We start from the raw sequence: 22,483 nt of genomic DNA, 5'->3' as shown, positions 1-22,483 counted from the left end.
ATCTTATTCGTCAGTGCAGCTCAGGTTTCGAAATAAAATGTACCGCAGAACTGGCAGTTATGCGGGACATGGTACACTGATTATGAACACAAAGAATGCACAAGCTCAACGAGCGTGCTTTGCAAAATGCTAATAGTATTCACAACAAAAATGCACCGTTTCGAACAAAACAACATACTATTTATGTATATATAGCAGAAAGTATAATATATCTTGTGCGCGTGCGCACAACTAAGGGACTAGTGCTATTCTGCCGTACCACGCCGAGAATGTTAAAGATTCGCTATCCCATCGAGTTTGAACAATACCATGAAAGCCCCAGTGGTCTAATGGTTAGGACATTCTGCATATCAAGCAGAAGGTTCCGGGTTCGAGTCTCGGTTGGGGCGACTTTTTCTCATTCTTACAGATTTCCTCATCTTTCAAATTAATTTTAACATATATATTACAATCTCAATTTTTTTTTTCTTTTACGAAAATCGGACTGTCTTCAACATCATGATGCTTTACTCGAGCTGTTCAAGCTGTTTTTAGCTAATAAAAGCAATTATTATAGGAGGAGATAGTTAATGCGAACCATCCTCGTATTATTGTGTGCGGATATTTTTCAAGATAGACATCCATTAGACAGTGTATACACCACGATCGGAAAACACCCCTATTTGCAAATAGTTGAATCTAAATTCGTTTTAATTGTCAATAACTAATTATCTAACTCAATTTAATTATTAAACAGGGTTACATCAGATGGTAAAAATGAGTACCGAATTTTGCCCTTACCTAAATTTATATATAGATACATATATATAATACAATGTTTTGGTCAATTTTGAACTTTGACCTCTTATATCTCACTCTCTCAAAATTCTGGTATAGAAAAGTTGGTTGGCAATTTTTTCCTTTTCGGGTGGTGACTGATCTCCCCCCCCCCCCCCCCCCCCCCTCAATAAAAAAAAAAGTATTAATCGCAAACATCGAAATTGATCCATTCATTTGTTATTGACTTTAATATCTTTTTATCAGATAACTTAGCAATGTTCAACAATAGGAGAATTATTTGAGATTATACATAATTGTATCCATCAATGGACTAGACCAGGTCACATTATATGATCACCTGTGTTATTTAAATTGTAATTATTATAAGCCAACACAGACACATGCCAAAAAACCAACCAAGCGAGACATTCAACATGGTTCGGTTACCAATTGTAGTAGTAATAGTACAGAGCAGAAGAGAGGGTCAACACTTTTAAATGGAATCACTATAATAAAAGAAAAAAAAAACGTCGACGCAAATATAGCAAGTCAGAATGACTCAACCTAGAATTGGATAATATATACTGGCAGTTTCAACGTTTGAAAGTTATTAACAAAAGTTAGACCCGAACTGCAAGGCAATAATGACAAGTAAAGTGTCGGAAGCCCATCGAATTGTACCGCAACTGAGCCTGTTAAACGCTGTATCATTAACGACAGGCGTCATCATAGGCTCTGGTATATTTATCTCTCCTAAAGGTGTTTTTGAAAATGTCGGTTCGGTTGGACTTTCATTTTTTGTGTGGATAGTTTGTGGAATTACAGCTCTTTTCACTAGCCTGTGCTGGGTTGAGCTCGCATTGGCGATGCCTCAATTTGGCGGAGAATATCTATATCTCCGGAACATCTATGGCAACTTTCCAGGATTCGTCTTCCAGTGGTTATCACTGTGTGTAATGTACCCGGCAGCCGTTGCGATTAGTTCTCTCACGTTTTCCGAATATGTTTTGACGCCATTTTTTCACCAGTGTGAAATACCAAAAATGTGTCTCAACATTATAGCACTTATTATGCTGTGTAAGTATTTATTTTGGTTGTCAAATTATGCTAATAAAAAAGATTTAAAGAAAAACAAATTACAAAGAGGAACGTTCATTCATATTTATTCTAATGGCCAATCCGTGTTGATTACTTTTACAACCTTTAAATTAAAGTTTCATTCTTTTATAATGATAATAATGGTAACTAGATTACAAAATACTAAAATATGAGAAAAATGATGTTCAAATTTAATTAACTAGCATAGAAAGGAAAATTCCCTATTTTAAAAATTCGAGTGGCCATACGATGACGTCACAACCCATGAATTCATATCTATAACTTATAATAAGTAAAATAATTGTTGTTCACTATTGAGGCACATTTTTTTATAATTTTGCATTAGCCATTTTTAAAGATTAATGTGCACGTGCGTCATTATTTTGCACTGAAGTTCATAAAAATGAATGTAATTTATCACAGAATGTATACAAGTAATTGCAGTATTTACGCGCCGTGCGCATTTTTTTTAATGCTCAAAAATGTCATGAAACGTGTATAAAATTGATTAGAAATTAATTTTGCGCATTTCAACATTTTAAATGCACGTGCGCGTATAACTTTGTGTGAAACAAGCAATTTTTACTCGAGAGAAACTTGACCCTTGATATGAATTACATTTTCACCGAGTGTCAATAAAAATGACTTTTGGTGTTTAATCTATGATCAATCATTAAAATACGTAAAATCGCGCGTAAATCACGTTGCGTAACTCTGACGTCATTAAAAATAGGAGGTATACAACTTCACGTCAATGTCGATATGTTGTAATGGATAATATATTCGTATTATGTAGCCATATATTGTTTGAAGGTTTGCATGGCGAAATCGAATGTTGATATAAAGTTTGCGGTACACCACGTGTATTAGTTCTGAAAAGAACTGTTGAGTTTCTCGACGTTTCGATCAATATACTTTGATCGTCCTCAGGAGTGAGTATTATGTAGCCCTTATACGATAACCATATACTGTACACCACAGTGGACAAAATGTATATCATCAATATAATATGGTATAAAAATACCGTAATAACATACGATATTATTCGATCACCCGTGATCTGTGAAATTAGAAACCAAATCATTTTTCCACGTGCTATCTTTGGCTTGTAGAGTTTTCGCCGCAACTTCGTCAATATAATTGGTAATCGTAGGAACTGGATTTTAATTCTCTGTTTTTTAACCATGACCAGAATAGGTTGGGGTTAGTACTACTATCTGATGACAATAATGTTAGATAAGAATTATACTTCATTAATTTACTTGACAAGCTTCTTCGGGCAAAACAGAAGTTTTGTCTGCTAATACTGTTGCGTCGCGCTACGAAATGTGGGAGCCAGTGGCCGTATTCACCAATCACACTTAAGTGAGATATTTCCCTTAAATCCTAAGAATTTCCCTTAAATCAAGAGTACGAGTACGAGTACTATGCCTACTTGTAGATAGCCCCAGTCTAGGCTAGGTAGAGATGCTAGGCCCCCTATTGGTGTGCCCAGTAACCAGCCTAGGATTCATGTTTGGTTTGAGTAGCATCTAGACCTTTTTTGCTGATCCTCACCATACAAATTAGTCTAGGCCTATATATTCATTTATTTTTTTTTATTTTGACTGCCATTATTTTCGTAGAAGATGGCTTCTCATTTCGTTGTAATAGAATTAATTAGCCCCAGTCTAGTAGTAGGCTAGGCTAGGCCCCCTGTTGGTCTGCCCAGTAACCAGCCTAGGATGCATATGCCTCAATACAGACAGGTTTAGGCCTGCACAGAATGTTGGTTTGTTAGTAGCATCTAGGCTAGACCTATTTTTCTTGATCCTCATACAAATTTAATTCATTTACTTAATACTTGTTTTTGTTTTGACTGCCATTTTCTTTTTATTGATCATCGTCACGTCCACTCACTTTCTCCCCGTCCCCCGTTCCCCAATCTCCTTACTCTATTTTTAAATATGCAAATTAGTTTTAGAGAGGAAAGTGATTGGACCATAGGGGAATTAAATCCTCTGTGATTGGACAATGGGACAACTCATGAATATTTATGATTATTTTTCCCTCAAGTTTTACCCTTAAATTAAGTGTTTTCCTTAGGTAAGTGAATCCCTTAACTCATTTGTGAATACCCCTTAAGTGTTTCCCTTTGTTAAGGAAATTCTTAAATTTTAAGGGTAAGTATTTTCCCTTAGCCTAAGTGAGATTGGTGAATACGGCCACAGGAGCTTAAAGTGCCCGCGTAGAGCCACACTGAACCACTAACTTTAAGACATGTTATACTATTCAAAAAATAAGAATAGGTTTGTGGTTCCCTCTTCTTAAACTCACTGGAGTATTGGCTAGAACATAATGAAGACGTTCGTGTTGAAAACTCGTATGAAGGTAAAGAGGCTCGGGGTTGAGTGTGATTTACCCAGAACCTCATGAAAACGTTTCCATTTCTGGCATTCGTTAAATTTATTTATTATTTTACTGTATGTCCTACCACGTGGTCATGAAGAAACCTGACCAACCGTAAAATAATGCAAATAAAAAATTGATTGATCGTGATAAAAAAATCCGCATAAATCAAAATGAATCAACTCTGGATACATTTGGTGTTTAATATTTGGTCAGTGCATACGTTTTGTTGTTAGCATCGGAAAGTATGGTAGAAAAGAGAAGAATTCGGCATAGAATTGTACCGCAACTTACCCTATTGAACGCCATATCATTAACTATAGGAAAGATTATTGGCTCTGGTATTTTTCTGTCGCCTAAAGGTGTTTTCGAAAATACTTGCTCAGTTGGATTATCATTTTGTGTATGGATAATTTGTGGAATTACAGCTCTTTTCACTATCCTGTGCTGGGTTGAACTTGCATTGTCGATGCCTAAATTTGGCGGAGAATATCTATATCTTAAGAACATCTATGGAAACTTTACTGGATTTGTCTTCCAATGGCTGTCACTTTGTGTATTGTATCCAGCAGGCGTTGCTGTTAAGGTGACCCTGTTTGCAGAATACGTATCTCGGTTGCCATTTTTGCATCATTGTAATGTATCGCCAGTTGGAATCAAGATATTATCATTTCTTTTGATTAGTAAGTAGGCCTGACGTGTGTTTATTAGTAGTTTTTTTTTATGTCTACTGTAAAGTTATGGTATTAGGGTATAATAGCCGAGTGGTTGGATATCATACAGTTTCCGATAATAGGAAATAATCAGTCCACTCAGCTGTAAATTAGTATCTAGTTGAAAAATTCTAGGGAGGATAAGGCGGCGTAGAAAATAACTGACCACTCTACTTCGAGACCTAGTGTAATTAGTACGTAGTATAACTGCTCAATCTCTTACTTTCAGATTATTAAACATGGAACTCTTCAATTTTTACTGTAAAGATATGTGCTGTAAACCCTTTTCTGATGGCAGAATATAATATGTGTATTGGGAATTCGACGATTTCAATCATGCTTAAATCACTGATAAATAAACTACGATGTTGAAAATGTTTCTCTGGAAAGTTTCTCAATACGATGAAGACAGTGGATTCTTTAAAATTAATTATACGTATATAATTCGTATTCATTAGCATGTTGTTTTCTTAGTTGCGTGTGGCCTACTAAATAAAGTACTCCATCATGCAAGTATGCTGAGTTTATCAATTTAAGACGTATGATTGTAATTTTGTAAACATTACTGTTTTTTTTATTTCGCAGCTATGTGTGGATACATCAACGCTGTAAGTGTTCGAGTTGCTAAGAGTGTTGTCAACGTATTGATGGCATGCAAAATATTAGCACTTGCAATCGTCATAATTGCTGGCCTGATTTTTCTATTTACAAAGGGTAAGATTAAAGTAATTCAATTCACCACGATTTTTAAGACCTGGTTATTATTTTAAAACTAATTAAACCAAATTCACTCAATTAATAACGACACAAGTTGTGTGACAAATCGCACATGTTACCAAGGAATATGCTACACAAAGGGCAGTGAAAATGCTATTTCCATAAAATTAATAATACCGAATAATACTGTATGTATGATACACTCCATAAATTATTACCTATTAACGATTCTTAATTCAGACAAATTTATACTTTTTTTAGATCATTATTGAAATAAATACTAAAGTATCCTAATTTAATTTGAAACTGGATAGTGTGATAGACATATTGATATATAATACTGAACACATTATTAAATTTCCATAAAATTGAGTACCAGGAAACTAAGACAACAGAAAACACGTGCAGATTAGTGTGTCTAGCATGGGAAAGTACTTCTCTCTACACCCTAAGAACAATATGCAAATGCCAATAGTCTTTGACTTCGATCAATTCCACATTTATTCATTATCAATATGCTACTCCTCATATCTGTTAAAATCTGTTTTTTAGTTAAAAGTTTCCCATGTATTGTGTATTATCGAAGTTTAATTAGTTTATCAATAATAATGTTGCTACAGGTGACCAAGTTGTAAGCTTTGAGAATTCGTTTGATAATATCAAGTGGGCTAATCTTGGCCTAGCATACTACGCCGCAAGTTGGTCGTATTCCGGAGGGTAAGATTAACATTACAGATTTTAGTGGTGGAAGAGATTTGCCTTAGCGCAATTCACATGAATCTGATTCGTGGTACACACATCCTTTATCTTGACGGTGTAACGATTGGTTTCTAGGGAATATCTGTTTTTATTCAAATACATGTTAATATGCATCCCGAATAAGAAGCGCAGTGGCATGGCCAACTTTTATTTTCAAAGTACAAAGCACAATTCCTTCGATAATGACCAATAGGCTAATTGTGGCCTAGCTTCCGACGCAAGTTGGTCCTTTTGACAGTAACATTTCCATTAAATGATAGTGCAGGAGGAACTATTATTTCGTATCTCAACGTGTTATAAAGGCAGAATTATGAATAATGTATGAAACTGTTGCAAAATGCATTTAATTCAAATGCTTTCATCCATCACGTAAGGTACTTACAAAGTAGGCCTATAACATGGTATAATAATAAATAAAATTCTACAAATGCAGTTTAACACTTTAAGACATTACATTAAATTAGATATTTAATGGCCAATGAAAAAAATGTTTTTTTAAAATATTATTTTAAACACAAATGATGCATATAGATTAAATATTTATATCTGAATAACTTTTTTTTCTTTAATTAGAGATACAGTGATGTCTATGACTGAAGAATTTAAGAATCCCAAAAGGTGATATTGTATTATTATTTTTTGAACTTATTGTTATAAATCTTTGAATAAAGATTTCGATCCACTTGATAACCACGTACGGTTTTGTGATTATCGAAAAAAAAACATGCTGTATCATTAGACTCAATACTGCAGGTTGTTCATTGTCCATAGACGTGCTTTCTGTACGAGTACTGGCTGTGCGGTGGTTGTACGACAACTTTGAGAAATAATATACCGCTTGTAAAAAAGTGAAATACGTGTGTGCGTGCGTGTTGTTCATTATTGTAAACAAAGCCATATCCAGACCATAGACCAACCACTATGGACATAGTGAGCTGTAGAGTCATAACGAGGCCATATCTAGACCATATATAGACCAACTCACTATGTACATAGTGAGCTGTAGAGTAGCGTTGCACGCGACTAATAATGTTTTTGGCAATAGGCCTAAAGATAAAATAGAAATATTAATTATTCATTAATGAAGCCAAATCGTAATATCCTAGCAAGTTTTAAATATTAATCATTTAAGTTATTATTCGGCTGTCCAACAAGTGTCCAACAGTTCGTCATTGACAAAAGGAAGTGAGAGATAAAAGACGTTTAGCTTAAAAAAATGTTCATCTAGAATAGAATATAACCTGTAAAAACAAAACTATTAAAACGTTGTAATTATGAAAACATCCATTTCACGTGCGCAGTGTCTGTATTTCTTAATTATTCTCAATTATTCATGAAAATGTGTAGTTATTTTGATATGTTACTCATGCTTTCGTTTATGTTCTACTATTAGACTTAATAAACTGTTTGGTATAAATAACCAAAAACAAATATGTAGCATGATAAAATACGGTACAGCAGTTATACAAGTTATAAATTATCAAATCAAATATGTGTTTTTACAAATATGTTTTTTTTAATTCAGTAAATATATAGATTGTATAAATCGAATAGGCTTAAGTATAAATTATTGTATTACGCTAAAACCAGGATCAAATAAACGAATTTACTCCATGTATTATTTTAGATCTTCTTAACTTTACTTTATTCCAGAGTTAAGAAACACATGGTAAAGGGCTACCGCAAACCTGGTTTTACTATTAGTTGTCTATGCAAATCAAAGGAAAATGACATACACCTTCTTTCTCCTTTTTTATCCTAATTATTATTTTTTCTTTTTACTCTCATATGCCCTATTTTATCAAAAATAGTTTGTACATCAACATAAAAAAAGAACATGATTTTCGTCTTTTCTGATTATCTTACACTACAACAATGTATTGCCTAATCAACAACAAACATAATGCCCGCATGTTCCAAGTTTAATTTTCTTTTGCGCCCAATTACAGATTGGTTTGTGATTGGTTTGATTTACATTCAACTTCATATCCACAGTGATTGTTAAATCGCTCAATGGTGATTAATAATTAATAACCAAACATGCTATAGGCCTACTTCCATGCAACGTGGAGGAAACTTTTTACAAAACAATCTCCTTGCCTTCCTGATATGTAGGTAATTACATGACATAAGGTACGTTACAAATTAACTTCGATCAAAAGTGGATGGTTGTAATCAATGATGTTAGGTCTAACGATACTATATTTAGAAAACTTACAGAAAGATGTCACAACAATTGTTTGCAATAGATAATACAGTAAAATAACATATACTTTAACGTCATATTTAAATATTTATTGTTTATTTATTCAGTTTAAGTTTATCATTCAGTTTATCCAGGAGAAGCTATCGGAACAATAATAATACAAGAAATAACACATAAAATAATGATTCTCCAAAAAAATCAACGGCGGAAATAGTTAGGCATTTAGGATGAATTTTTTTAAAGAGTGTATATTGGTTCCTAATATGGCATAGTCCTAAAATGATGGTAGAGAACAATTTGATAAGCATAAATAATAATATAATGATTTAATAATGCAATATTCATTTCACTTGCTGTTGTGTTTAGCTTTCACACCAGTCCCTGCCTATCCCACTTATATTAACAGTTTCCTGGACTGCATTCTCATTCACGAGGACACGTGGTGTATCGCAAACTTTATATTATCAACATTTGATTTCGCTATGAAAACCTTAAAACAATACATTTCACTTTAATTAAACATTGATATGCATAATTAATTAATTGACTACGACAATCATCTACAATTTTGTCTACTCTACTTTTTCTTAATAATATAATAATTATATGTAAAACAAATTCAAATTTGATTTACGTCATTGGTTACCGTCACCATGATAATTATTTACAAATTGATTTAGCACACGTGTAAACCATTTTATAGATGGGTATTTAGTTATATTGTTTTTTAAACAATGGTATTTTTGTTTATATTTTCATACAGAGATTTTCCACGAGCAATTTTTATTTCTAGTATCATGGTTATTTGCCTGTACCTATTGGCAAACGTCGCCTATTTTGCTGTACTCACCCCCGATGAAATGTTGATTTCAAATGCTGTAGCCGTAGTAAGTGTGACTCATTGTATTAGACATATTAAGGAAATGTGTTGATCTATCATAATACATGATGTCTGATAAAATAAATACACATAACTAGGACACGTAACTAAAATTACGGGCCCTTGCCAGTTTTTGAGTAGCCAGCGAGAATCAAATAATAATAGTACAGCAAATATTTGTTTAGATATTGGCAGACTATACGTTAGTTATTATATTATAATATCTTTAAAATAGTATCGTACAGGTCTGTTTTTAGTCGCGTGGACGCGACTCTATAGTTCACTATGTCGGTCAGTCGGTCTGTCGGTCTGTCTGTCGGTCCGGTATCACTATGCGTTTTATCGCTTTTCTGTACTTTTTGAACTGTTTTGATGTACAGAAAAGTTTTAAAGTACATTACTTTTTGAAAGTTTATTTTTTTCTGAGAGCACGCGACTTATGGCTGTTGGCCTTGTTTTTTCTGGAAAAGAGAATACTACACTATCATTTATTTCACTAACGTTAACTACCGTATTCATCCAACTACAATTCAGGGAAAAGAAAGAAAAGCAATGTCTAAAAACCCTTGGGCGCTAAAAGTCCTACCCGTCTTAATGTTTATGTTGAAAAGTATTAATTCCTGGCATATTTATAAATTTAAATATTGTTAAAATTTCACAAATATTTCAAAATGTCACTATTTTCAGGTAAACATATCTAAATAAAACAGATTTACCTATATTAGTATTGTAGGACGCGTTGTAAAAGTACATTATTTTAGTAGGACATAGTTTGATTCTCTACATACCGCATATAAAACATAAGATCTGAGATGTTTACAATTCACAAACAGACCTGTACGATCAAATGGAAATTCATGTCAAAAACGTTTAGGCCTACTGTAGGCCTACTGACTGTAATATGAAAACGTAAACGGCTTCATAGCCTTATATAAGTCTAATCGTTAAAGTAGTTATATTTTCAACTACCTATATTGTTTTTATTTTAGACATTCGCCAAGAAAACTCTTGGCTCCTTTGGTTGGTTGATACCAGTCTTTGTTGCAATCTCAACAACTTCTATGACATCATTCTTGTCACAACCCAGGTAAAGTACTCCTAACTCAGTCTGTAATCACCATTAGTGATCCCATATTTATTAAGAGCTTACGTCTGGTTCCAGCGAGAGAAGAAATTGTCATTGCCTTGGTCTAGGTAACACAGCTGTCTATTTTGTTTTATGACAACACTAAATCTATAAAAATGGCCATCATAATCGAAAACCTAACCAAGGTCGATTTCATTCAGTTATTTTTTTTTCTAATTATAAATATTGGTCGAAATGTCATTTATCATGAAACCTGTACAATCATTTTAACACTGTTAACTGTTATGAATGAGGAATGTAGTGTGATTTGTCAAGCAATAACAATAATATTCTCTTATTTCATTCCAGAGCTTACTATGCAACTGCAAGAGATGGTATGTTTCCTGAAATGATAGCCTTGATCAGCATAAAACACAAAACTCCAGTTGGATCAATTGTCGTATGCGTAAGTTTAAGTTAGCAACATTGCGTTTATATTCTCGTCGCAAAACAATTGATGATAGTACGACTGCTCAAAAACTTAAATTTCATGGCTTAAAAACTTACACAATGCTTAATGAGGAACACATAAATAATGCAAAAACTATTTTTTAACCGTTTCAGTCATTCGCCATAACTGTCCCAATGTTCTGCGATAGTAAAATGTAATATAATTTGAGTCTATCGATTTTAGGTTCTTTCAGATTCAGATTTCCTATTTGTATGATGTAATGGGATCTAAATTTCAGTTTAGTGGCAGAAAAAGACATTTAGTACAAAATTAAGGGTGTTGTCCGGGCCTCTAGGGTAACACCCCTGCGTCCGCCCCTGTACACTCGAGGTAAAAATTTTCCGTTTAACAACTTCCGGTTACTAAGCCCTCCTGCAGTAGTTTGGGTGCGTGTGAAAGGCCTCAATACACTTATTTAGTCTCAAAATTACCAAAAAGGCATTGAAAGGTTTTCGAGAATCACGTGTAATAATTAGGCCTACTAAAGGAATCTTGTTGGTCCATTTCAAGACAATGCTTGAAATTGACTTTATTATTTTAATGGTAAAAGGGTATTCTAATGTCTACATTGTAATTTGCATTATATATACTTGCATAAATTTAACGCTACATTACTCAGGGTAAGTTGGTGTTTATTTTTTCTATAGTGCATTCTATCAATTATGTATATCTTTGTTAATGACATCTGGAAACTGTTAAGCTACTTTGGGTTTGTTAGTGCCGTTTGTGATGCTTTGGCTCTATCAACAATATTCACTATGAGATGGTTTAGACCAGACATTCAAAAACCGTTTATGGTACGTTACTACTCTAACAATGATTTATTGGTAAAACATCATTTTTATTAATGTTATTATATTGATTATGATACATTATGAGTAGGCTAAACGACTGTTCCACAGATCCACAATTTATTTTCAAATATCTTCAACAGCAAACAAGGTTTTTTTTCTACGATTATATACAGTGGAATTAACGATACACTATTTGAAACATACATAAATGTTTGTATTATTTGCCTTAAGGTTCCTCTAATACTTCCCATAACTGCAATAGCTACGTCATTTGGTGCTGTTGTTTTGGCAACCATATCTTCTCCAATGGATGCATTGGTAGGCCTTGCTCTTACGCTAACCGTTATTCCTGCCTATCTAATCGGTGTTTACCCTAAAACTAAGGTAGCACTGGTGGGAAAGATATCAGGTAAAATCAGTATTTGTTGTTATGTTGATTGTATAGATAACATTTTATTATAATAAAGAAACTAGCATATTATATATAATCTTATGTAATCCAAAATTAAAATTAATTCACTTGTGTAGGCCTAGGCCTAAACAATCAAAACCAGAGCAATATGCTGTACTCGATACAGCCACAATTACCATTTCTATGCAAATAAACTATGATATTAAAATTTTATATACATATTTATTACGGTAATATCAATTAATTTAACTTTACAATACCAGTATATTTTGTGTTCTTGTATAAGGACATTTAATTTAGACCTTGGCCTATATTTATGAGACTTCCTTGACTGAAGTGAATATGTTCATACTTTTTTCTATAATTATGTATAGGATCAATTACCCGTTGGTTCCAAATGTTGACGATGTCTTCGCCGGAGGAAAAAGAAGAATAGAAAAAAAAATGTTACTGTATTCGCTTGTAGGACTATTAAATGATGCTAGTGTAGTGTTATTATTACATTTTGCTCTACAGCAAAAATGCCTTTGTATTTTCACATAGTTCATTAATGAATATTAATTAACTTGGTCACGCGGATAATGTACACATCAAACAATGTGATACCTAAATACATTCAAATTCACCCAAATTCAAGATACATTTGTAGACCATTGAAACAAGGTTGAATCTAATACCAACAAGAATTGTTTTTGTAGTACAGCTGTTAGTGTTACATACATAATTAACAACATTATTGATTGATAGAACTAGTACTCTTAATTATACACGTTGTAATTCTCTTTTCTTCCATTATAAATAGTAGTCCTATCTAGCCTATTAGAACTGGTTTTGATTTAAGACATTAATCAAATTAATAATTATTACAATAATACGAAATAGATCTACTGAATAAAAGAAGTCTATTTGATTGGACAGTTTTTTAATTTTATAATTACAAATGTTGATATTATTTGCCCCGTGGTTTTTCTACAGCTAGCTACTCTTCGTGGAATTTGTGAAAGAAATTAAACTTCCATTCCCTACAAGTTTTGACCTTTTGTAAAAATAATGCATTACTGTAAAAACATTAAACCAGGGGCCGGATTGATCAAACTTACTTAGCAAAAAAATCGTCTTAACTTTGCCTTAAATCCTTGATTTTGCCTAAGCCTGAGCAAAACTAATATTTTCGGGATAGGTACGACCCATTTGACTAACTTTTAGAAAATTGTATCGGCTGCCAAGGGTCGCTGTCATTGATAAAAATAAATAAATGTTGATTTGATCTAAGTTTAGAGCGAATGATTTTCGTATGTATTTCCGACTGTTGTGCTCTTTCTCTATTTCAAGTAATAAAAACAATAGTAGCCAGAATGCGCCCTCTTTTGTTGGGAGTAAAAATACGGCGATAAAATGTTATAGCGCCGCCATCGCTAAGAGAAAAAAGCTAATGCGCGTGCGTAAGCAAGGATTTTTCGTCTTAAGACATAATTTGCTGCCCTCTAGAGTTTAATTTTGCGCATGTGCAAAGTAAAATTTACCTAAGACATTTTTTTCTGCTAAGACGGTTTGATAAATAAGATTAAGTTATTTGCTTAAGCACAAAATACAAATTAATGCCAACCCCGGTTATTCAATGACAAACAACTGGAAAAATCGTAATGAAAAGTTACGATTCTTCCATTTGTTTTGGCCTTCTTTCACGATTGATAAAAAACGGGTGAATCTCAGAAGAAAAACGAACATATCAATCCGCGCGCAATGAATGTTGGGATTTATAGCGGGCCGCTTAAATGATTAGACTTATTTTTCACATTTATAACCGTTTAAAGACGATAACACGTTTTCTTAATATGATCATAGTATTTATTTTTATATTAAGGTTTTTGTGACCTTAAATTAGATCTAAAAAACGTGGGGAATGGGACGATTCCGTCATTTGAGTTATCTATTCGTTTACTACTGGTTTATTTATTTATTTATATATTTATTCAAGATCTAACAGTGTATCAAGAAAAAAACACCAAACAGGATCGCCATAAAATCTACATTTGATTTACATAAAAAAGAACAAGGAAAACAAACAGATTTATATATTATTAAAAACGACATTAAAGACAGAAGTATTATAACTAAAAATATCTATGTAAGGAAAAAATTGAATTATATGAATGGGCAACCCGACAAAAAAATACCGTTTTTACATACATTAACACGAGAAAACTGCACTTTTAACTAATTATTAATACGAAGTTTACGCACAGGGACAAGAATATGAAATTGGGAGACAAATTTACAATCAAACTTTGAATTTAGACATTTAAAAAGAAAAATCATGTCGGTTCGTGTAGTTTATGGTTACTGGATACTGACTGTAATATTATTATGTTCATCCATATCTATGTAATGTTCATATCGTAAGAACATGAAACCTTGCCGTCTTCTTTACCAGCATCAACAAGGATTTTCAATGTCTATATATCTATAAAGGATAAGAACATATCGGATATAGATGTATCACCTGTTTTACATATGGTCCTGTTTATAGAAAATAAAAGGGTAAAACACGCATACAAAATTCTTTAAAACATTAAAAACAGTAAAATAACAAATTAACATTGACGGCATCAAGCATTTGTAGTCTGCAATTACCAGCATTGGCATTAGGCCTACAATATTGTGTAATAAAGCAACATCTGGCGATTATTTCATTTGAGCTGTTTTACTATCCGCTGGCTCTATCTTACCTAGTAGACTGTACTAACATCATCAATAAAACATATTTATGAAAAACATTGTATTTTATGTTTGGAATTATTATTTATAATGTTCGTTAAATGTTCGTTAAATACTCTGTAGGCCTATATTTACATTATTGTTGAAGAATTTGTTTTATTAGGCCTTTTAATTTAAGTAAAAGAAGGCAGTCGCGTGCTCAAATTTTAGTTGGTGTTTACCGACCGACCGACATAGTGAGCTGTAGAGTCGCGTTTGCACACGACTAATTATTAGATGAAAAGTTGGTACTGTAGATGATGGCGTCGTGCATACGTTATGCGTGAATAATTTATGTGCCACATCAGCAGTGACTCAACTTACAGGGGTCCCATGAGAGGCACGACCCGTGTCCACTGATATCATTGTAGGCCTACTTCCATAACCGCGAAGGTCAGATGTGTGTTTCGAAGCAAGAGGATTTTCCGACGTAGAATAGGGCTTATAAGGTATACATTATTTTGTATTTATTGATTTCTCTTATGATGATAGTGATAGAACAGGACGTTATGTGTGTGTGTTGCTAGCTGTAAGTTAGTGTCTTATCGTGATATCATTTATGGCTTACTTAGCTGTTGTCCGTCCGTTCGTCCGTCACCCGCATCGTGTACACATGACGGAGGTAAAAGACCATGCAGGCGCATATGGTAAGGAAAAGTAAGCTTTTTATTTCCTGAAGAGACATTAGGAAACTGACGCGAATCAACACACTGCGGAAGATTTTTCTCCTCCCGACGTGTGCCGTAAAGTCACGCCTCTGATAACTGTCATGTCCAATAGGCCTACCTGGGAAAATAATGTATTAAAATTATTTTTTAATAGACATGTAATAGCATTCTCAAAACATTTTTTCATCTGGTTTCAAATGGATATTAAATAAATAAAACTTTTTGGTTAAACCAGTTGACAAGTACTTTCAGTAGATCGTTTGTATGATTTTGATTAATTGACAACTCTACAAGATGTGGAATCGTTGGAAAAAACAGAATTAGACTAGATAAGTTTTATCGTCGAAGTTTCGTAATGGTATTGCTGCTTTTCTAGCCTGGCCTACTTTTGCCACTTTAGCCTAGCTAGGTCTAGGCCTTTTTTTTGCCGTTCGTTAACATACTTAAAACTACAAATGCGTTTGTAAAATCCAAAGAAATATAATATTCAATAGATTAGAAAAAAAGGTATATATAATTATTTTGCAATGTGAACATTTTACAAAAAAACAAATACAAATCTTGCTGTTTCAATGTGAATCAACAGTAGGACTAGGCCTACCATTTATTTAATATGATTCAAATGACAATAATCTATTTAGATGTTATATAAAACAAATAATGAATTTTTATGTGGATTTGTATATTAGTAACTAATACCTGTATCTTTACTGATTCAAAAGGTTTCCAATAAGAAATAATGATATTAATTTCGATTAATTCAGCACACAAAGAAAAACTACTTTTTTAATGACTAAAATTTTATTGAGCATTATATAGCTAAATACAATGCCGTAAAATGCGATAAGATATCAGTGTCAGATCTTTGGCTTTGTGGTATGAAATCAAGAAATCATATTTTATAAATTAACACCGTTGTGAATAGGTTGCCTTTAACAGCAATCGGTAACCTTTATTTTGCACTGCACTTGGGAATTGGCCGTAGATTTATTAAAAATAAAATTGAAATTGAACAGATCACCCAATCATGCCAACAAAAAGAAAAGAAAAAATTGACCATCATCTATAAAAAGAACGAAATCATTTGAAGACAAATAGCAGCTATCCTTTAATACGAATTAAAAATGAGGCAAGAGGTGACGGCACATACTAAAAACCAACTGTGAAACCAGAAAGTCATGATAACAAACAATTTCCACACTTCCGAGTTCATCAAAATTGACAAGGAATTATCTTGAACTATTCTTCTGTGTTGTGTCTAACAGTAACAGTGTATTATAAGCAAAAATGAATGTGAAAATAGCACAATTTACATTCAATCGTTTGTATTTGAATTTTTCTTTTTAAAAATAACAATATCTATGTCGGAACACTAACACTAACTCATATAAAAAAAGGGATACTATCCAAATCAAGTCTATGCAGTAAGTTGCGTATGTACTTTTTTATTATTATGATTCATAAAAAAAGCATTATATTTTATGTTGATACAATTTCATAAATTGGCAACACCCTTAAAGAGAAAGCAATTATTATTTATGTTTCTCTAATATAAAAACATGCATTCAGGAAGTAGAATATAGTTGATTTAAATTTGGAAGATCTACATTAGGCCTATCAGTGTGTGGCACAATGGCGGATATTCAATCGGAGAGACACCGAATCCTACCTCAACTTAGCCTTTTGGATGCTGTATCAATAACGATAGGATCCATTATAGGCTCTGGAATATTTATCTCGCCTAAAGGAGTATTCCAGAATGTTGGATCGGTTGGACTTTCTTTCTTTGTTTGGATATTCTGCGGAATAATTGAAATCCTTTCTTCTTTATGTTGGGTGGAGTTAGCATTGGCGATGCCCAAGTTTGGTGGTCAGTACCATTACCTTCGTGAAATATATGGTGACTTTCCAGCATTTACATTACAATGGCTTGTCTTTTGTGTACGATATCCGGCATCAATGGTAATTCGGACTCTCACTTTCTCCGAATACATCTTAGCACCGTTTTTTGAAAATTGTGATGTTCCACCAATTTCTCTAAAATTGGTATCTCTATTAATAACTAGTAAGTTGTGTTGTTTCCTTTATTAGGTTTGGTTCATATTTGTACGCAACACGACGTACAGTATAGGCACAACGCAAGTCGAACGATATATTAGATTAGAATAGACTTCGTTGCGTCCAAGCAGAAACCAAGCGTCATCTCATTTGAGACTCTCTTAATTTAGAACGCCTGGAAACATTCGTCATTGTAGGCGCGCTGAAAAATGTACGTGATCATTAGGCAGAGGTATTTTACATGGCTTATTAAATATCATCAATCTGATGTGTTAACGATTACACTGACCAGTTAAGTTTGAATAAGGTATTTCCTGCATTCTCCTCTAAACCTAGGAATTAACATTAACACGTGTGACGGTATGAGGCCAATTTATAACTGCGCACTTACAACATTTTTTCTGAAGGGTAGGGTACAGGGTAATACAACGTGTATGATGTGGTTTGGTACATCTTCAATTCTAATAAATGTTGTTTATTTGGACGGATGTAGGTCTATACAATTTAGAAGAATGTTCATAACAGAGACATACAAACATTATTCTGCTCATTCCTACTGTATACAATTCCGTCCATACATATATTTCTGCTTTGCCTTTAAAACATGTTGGAAAACTTATTAATATCCTTTTATATTTCTATATCAGTCAACACAATGTAAATGGTGAATTAAATAATATAAGTACTTATACGATGTATGTATGTATTTATGTATGTATTGTATTATTTTTTTTATAATGTTTATACAGTGCTTTGTGGTTTTATGAATGCGGTGAGTGTCCGTGTCTCTAAAGGAACTGTTAACTTCTTAATGGCGGCAAAGATTCTAGCGCTGGCTATCATCATCATCACTGGATTGGTATATTTATGCATAAACGGTAATTGTTATTATTATTCTAGTTAAGCTGTGATTTCAATCACCTATATTATGCTTAAAAACTGACATTGTCGGCTTCACCCTAAGCTGTTTTATGTTTCACGATAGTTGATTTGGTACTATTTTAGTCGTACTATGTGACATTTTTACGTATCTTACTATTATAACGTGTAAATGAATCGCTTTCCATCGAATATTATTAGTTACACCCTGCTTGTTCACGGAATACGGGAAATATCTACGTTCAAGAACAAGCAGGGTGCAACGATTTTATCTCTTAGTGTACACATATAAGCAATTCTGATCTGCTTGACGATTAGCTTTTTAACGGACCGTCGAATACGGGTTCATATTCGATGGTTGAAATCACAACTACGCATGCGCTCAACGATACATAAACAACGCGCGCGTAGAAACATCAAACAGGTAATACGAGATATATTACCCTTCTAATCCGCTTGACTGAGTAAATTGGCGTATTACGAAATTATATCTCATACATATTGACCAATCGGATTACAGAATTCACGTACACTAAGAGATAAATATATATACGATGCGCATAAAATTCAAAATATCATAAAAGTAAAACAAAATATTCTCCAAGTTAACACAATCGGTCATTCTATATTATCATTAGGCCTGTAATATGACGTTTTTCTTCGTTAGGTAATCATACTAAAAACTGTTATATTTTCCCTAGGTGACCAAAGTGGAAACTTTGAAAATTCCTTTGAAAATATTAATTGGACCAAACTTGGATTGGCATACTACGCTGCAATTTGGTCGTATGGAGGAGGGTAAGATTTAGATTACCCCATTTCAAGTTTATATTGACTTGAGTATTTGTATGAATAGCATTTCCAATATTGGAAATGCTAAACGCCTATGAAAAACAATCAATTTTCCAGTCATTATTGTACTACAGATTAGTCACGTGCTTTTGTGTTGTTTTTTTCAGAGACAATATGATGGCAATGACAGAAGAATTCAGAAATCCTAAGAGGTACACTAATTATCTTAAAAACAAGTAAATTCATATTATTCGAGAGTTCGAAGAGATAACAGGATAACAACTCTTTAGTAAAAAGACATGGATCAATCGGAATTTTGCGTAAACAGTGTTAGGCAGAATCTAAATTATCTTCTGGGTATATATGCAACATCGAACAAAGTAGCACCCAACATGCCAATTAATCGGATTAAAAACAAACCCATCATTTCTAATTAATTGAAAATGTTGTGCCTACAGTACTGTTGGTCATAAGAAAAATACTGATACTGCAACAGATCCATGATTTCACCTAGATAAGCAAGTGTGTTAATTACTAAATTAGAATCGTATCTGTAAATACTTATTTCAGGGATTTTCCAAAAGCTACCATAATTTCGATTGTTATGGTAATCTTTCTTTATATATTGGCAAACCTTGCCTATTTTGCTGTGCTTACACCCAATGAGATGCTTGCTTCAAATGCTGTGGCTGTGGTAATTATGTTGCTTTTTTCTTTCTGTATCAAATTGTTTTACGTGGGCTTCACATGAGTACATTTCCGTAACAGCTTCACATGATTTTAACTGTATCACAGCAATTATTTCTAAGTTTGGTAAAAAAGCATTGTCACTTTTGACACTGGATTTTCCATTATACTTTTTGATAAACCATATATTAAACTTTATCAGGTAAAATGGTGTTTCAAATATTTCAGACATTTTCAGAAAAGACACTCGGTTCTTTTCGTTGGGTAATACCTATTTTAGTGTCACTGTCAGCGATGCCCATGACCGGATTCCTGTCGGCGCCTAGGTAAGGATAACACACATCCAGATACAATGGTTCATTTCATGTAATAAAGTTGTTTTCTTTTAATTGCATACACATTTTCAGTATCTTTCCCGTAATAATAGAACCTGGTCAATACAAATTTGATCATGGCACCGTGGCGTTGTCTACGCAACATTTTGTGCAATCACATTATCCACAACACACAAACGTCAGGCCATAATATAAAAAAGCATACGTGTACACAGTTTTTTCTCACGTATTCACGATCAATTTAGAGATCAGTAACATAGGCCTACAACTTATATACAGGTATTGTACTTATTTAGAGGTATGCTGTGCGATTTGACTTATTTCTTACTACTATTCAACATTTCAGATCGTTTTACGCAACTGCTCGAGACGGAATGTTTCCAGAATCGATTGCGCTGGTCAGTATTAAGTACAAGACACCAATCGGATCTATCATAATATGTGTATGTAGAAACAAATACATTTTTAAACTTTTGTTATTGAATATTTTATTTTAATGTAAAATAATCACATAATGACCAAATAAAATTGGATCGCCAACAAATTATTTACCTGAAAAAATATAATAGTTTATTTTGTCTTTTACAATTAAGTGAAATCATCTTTTTTCTAATGGTAGTTAATAACTTCATTAAAACTGCATGTCTTACTTTATAAATCTTTATTTTTGATAATTTTGGAGGACAATACATAGGCTTTAATAATAATGTAGTCTTTTTTGTTACACTTAATTGTAATCCCAGGTAAAACATGGTAAATACATGTTATACAATGCGGTATATGAGTTATTATATAACACCTAAATACATTCCTGTCATTTTATTGGACGATTGTGGGTCGCATGGCGTGCAATAGTACGCACTATTGAACGGTCGGTAAATAGTACTTTTGTTCATTATTTGTACCATTACACTCATAAACATTTATTATTTACAGTGTATTTTGATACTGGCTTATCTGTTCTTTGATATCTGGACATTAATCACGTATCTTGGGTTTGTTAGTACTTGTTGTGATGGATTAGCATTATCGACAATATTTGTCTTGAGATGGTTCAGACCGGATATCAACAAACCATTCAAGGTATAATTGATAAATCACTCATGATAATTAAATGTTAATTTAGAGGTTTTAGCACTACTTATTTAAACTACGTAAATCTTTCTTACGATAATGTTTGACAGTTTTAAAACTGTTTAAGCCCTACTGTCAAAGCACTAGTTCATTTTACCATATCTATATTTTCAATATTTTCGTGAACCGAAAATGCATCATGAATGATTTTTCTTATTCTCAGATTAAAAACAATTATATTCCCTTTCATTCAGGTTCCTATCCTATTTCCAATAATAGCATTAGTTACGTATGTTGGTGGCATTATATTGGCTGCTGTATCTGCTCCCATGGAAGCATTGGTAGGCTTAGCCCTCACCATGACTGTTATTCCCGCTTATCTCTTGGGCGTGTATCCAAGAACCAAAGTGGCACTCGCCGGAAAGATATCTGGTACGGTAATTCATCTTGACATGTTTATATTTACAATGGCGGTAGGTTTTAATACACAATATAACGAATGAGTAAATATTGTCTTAGCATCCGTTGATATGCCTACGCTCCACCATTCCATAACAAATTAAAGAACAGAATGATAATCCTAGAAAATTCTAGAAGAAGGCCTTAATAAATAATTAAGTAAATAAATAAGTAAGTTCAAATTAATTAGAAATAATTGAATCTTTTTTCAGGTTTTGTTACTAGATTCTTTCAAATATTGACAGTTTCTCTACCAGAAGATAAGGAAGAAAGGAAATAAAGGCATTACGAACATTTCAGTCTCTTCAACAACCAATAACTCAACTATTATCATCATCATGTGTATTTCTACATAAAGCAGAAAAGCAGTGAAAACCTTTGGAAATAAAGCAGGATAAAGTATAACAAAATAATTTAAAGCATTGCCATTGCTTAAAGCAAAAAAATCGGAGAAATATAAGTGCATTATAC

General features: G+C 33.1%; 2 protein-coding genes across 2 annotated transcripts; both read left to right on the top strand.

Annotated features, from left to right (window-relative positions):
* Positions 1 to 1,197: 1,197 nt before the first annotated feature.
* Positions 1,198 to 13,213, top strand: LOC144842139 (asc-type amino acid transporter 1-like). The gene is made up of 10 exons (XM_078698520.1): positions 1,198 to 1,836; positions 5,544 to 5,672; positions 6,296 to 6,392; positions 7,008 to 7,052; positions 9,404 to 9,527; positions 10,510 to 10,607; positions 10,956 to 11,052; positions 11,745 to 11,894; positions 12,123 to 12,300; positions 12,678 to 13,213. The coding sequence occupies exons 1-10, from the start codon at positions 1,404 to 1,406 to the stop codon at positions 12,737 to 12,739; spliced, it is 1,413 nt and encodes a 470-aa protein (XP_078554646.1). The 5' UTR covers positions 1,198 to 1,403; the 3' UTR covers positions 12,740 to 13,213.
* Positions 13,214 to 17,356: 4,143 nt separating this feature from the next.
* On the top strand, positions 17,357 to 22,401 carry LOC144842016 (large neutral amino acids transporter small subunit 2-like). The gene is made up of 10 exons (XM_078698357.1): positions 17,357 to 17,793; positions 18,536 to 18,664; positions 19,367 to 19,463; positions 19,625 to 19,669; positions 20,028 to 20,151; positions 20,373 to 20,470; positions 20,826 to 20,922; positions 21,416 to 21,562; positions 21,808 to 21,985; positions 22,225 to 22,401. Exons 1-10 carry the CDS (start codon positions 17,361 to 17,363, stop codon positions 22,290 to 22,292), a joined length of 1,416 nt encoding a protein of 471 aa, XP_078554483.1. The 5' UTR covers positions 17,357 to 17,360; the 3' UTR covers positions 22,293 to 22,401.
* Positions 22,402 to 22,483: the final 82 nt, after the last annotated feature.

Source organism: Antedon bifida, chromosome 5 (genome assembly GCF_963402885.1).
Source record: "Antedon bifida chromosome 5, ecAntBifi1.1, whole genome shotgun sequence".
In the NCBI taxonomy this organism is placed as follows: domain Eukaryota; kingdom Metazoa; phylum Echinodermata; class Crinoidea; order Comatulida; family Antedonidae; genus Antedon; species Antedon bifida.
This window is presented reverse-complemented; position numbering and strand designations above follow the sequence as displayed.